Genomic DNA, 1,660 nt, shown 5'->3' with positions numbered 1-1,660 from the left:
GAGCACAAATCTGGTCTGAAAGCCATTGCGATGGCTGCACAGGCTGCCCGCGTGGCCCAGGCACAATTTGCCAGAAATAATTTTTTTTTTCTATAAAACACTATTCATAATCTGTACGAGGCAGCCTGGCTCCCTGGGCAGAGCCACTGCTGGCCCAGGGTGGCTCTGGTGGGCCAGGTGCAGGGATGCCAGAGCCACATCCCCCTCCAGCCCATCCCAGGCCCCTCTCAAGCCTCGACCTGTCCTCAGAGCCACGAGGAAGAGGCGCATGGGGAGGAAGAGGAGCCAGGGTGTGAGAGGGACTGAGGACTGCTGGGACACAGCAACTGGACCAGTGCTCCCCCAAGGGCTAGGGCAGCACAGAGACTGTCTGGGGTTGGAACGGAATAAATAAATTAACATGAAAAAAGCAAAAGGGTAAAACACTGCCGGGGAGGATGGGCAGGTAGCCCCTGCCGGCCCGCAGGAGGGGAACGAGGGCAGGGAGGTGACGAAGGCGAGGGAAGGTGCCGGCCCTGCCGAAGGCTCCGCGTCCTTCCGCATGCTGACGGCGTTCCTGGAAGCGGCTGCCCAGGGTCAGTTGTTGTTCATGATCCACCAGGATGCTGGGGGGAGAGAGGGGAAGGGGTCAGGGATGTGCAGTGTTAAACAGGGGAGGGGGATTAGGGGTGGCAGAGATGGGGGATCTGGCCCTGCTTGGGGGCAGCTGAGGCTTTTCTGCAGGTCTCTGGCACCCAACTCTAAAGCACCCACACCCCAGGGTGGGGAGCGCAGCCGTGGCAGGGCCTGGAGATGGGTGATCCACTGCAGCTGCAGTGATTTCTGCCGGGGAGCGCTGGCAATGCGGTCAGTGGGAGCAGCAGATCAGGAGGAGCACCACCAGCGTGGGATTTAGTCCAGGTTAAGCCGTGTTTCATGTTATTTTAGGCAAGACGTGAAAGTGATGGCAAACTGGGGCTTAAATTGGTCTTATCTGTCACCAAGCTCTCCCAGTTCCTCATGTCTTGGTCAGTTTTCTCGTGGTACCGGGGGAATGTGCATTTTCCCTGAGCTGGTCTCTCCCCTGCCTCAGCACCGCTGAGCTGTAGACCTGGACACAGCCACCGGGACTGACCCAGGGAGGCCAGTGCTTTGCAGAGCAGGTTCAGGTGGGAAAAAAAAAAAAAAAGAAAAGATGAGGCATCAGGTGTAGTTCAAGCCAGGGTTCAGCTTATCTGCTACCCGGGAAGTGCCCCCAGCTGCCTGGCTCTCAGCTGGAGAGCATCCCCCAGGCAGGGGAGAGGCCCCGCAGCACTGCCAGCACACACGACCGAAGCAGCCAGTGGAAATGGGTCTCACTCTGGTTTGAAAAAAACCCCACAATTTAGGTCACCCCCCACCCCAAGCCAATCTTCTGCTCTGGAGGGAGCCAAGGCACCTGCTCCCCACACAGCTCCTGCCCTCAGAACGCCCAGAACAGGAGCGTGGGACTGCGGGGGTCCCGCAGCCCCCCCCAAGCTGGCCCCACAGCCCCCCACCTCACCTGGGAAGAGCATGGTGGTCAGCAGCTCCGGGGACTCCAGCAGGCTGATGATGGAGCGCTGGAAAGTCTTGCTGCAGCTGGACTGCAAGTGGCTGTAAAACAGCGCGCGGGGTCAGGAGGGTGCAGGGCTTGTGCGAG

The 1,660-nt window shown here is 59.6% G+C and overlaps 1 protein-coding gene across 1 annotated transcript in view; it reads right to left on the bottom strand.

Moving 5' to 3' along the window:
• Positions 1–576: 576 nt before the first annotated feature.
• LOC104165919 (N-terminal EF-hand calcium-binding protein 3-like) overlaps positions 577–1,660 on the bottom strand; it is a gene marked incomplete at its 5' end in the record, with an annotated part of 14,941 nt that continues 13,857 nt past the window's right edge. Inside the window, 2 exons of the mRNA XM_009705694.1 lie at positions 577–605; positions 1,523–1,614. Coding sequence (XP_009703996.1) covers positions 577–605; positions 1,523–1,614 — 121 coding nt within the window. The remainder of the gene's footprint in view (positions 606–1,522; positions 1,615–1,660) is intronic.

The sequence above is a fragment of the Cariama cristata genome, unplaced genomic scaffold (genome assembly GCF_000690535.1).
Source record: "Cariama cristata isolate BGI_N322 unplaced genomic scaffold, ASM69053v1 scaffold12078, whole genome shotgun sequence".
NCBI classification, from domain to species: Eukaryota; Metazoa; Chordata; class Aves; order Cariamiformes; family Cariamidae; genus Cariama; species Cariama cristata.
This window is presented reverse-complemented; position numbering and strand designations above follow the sequence as displayed.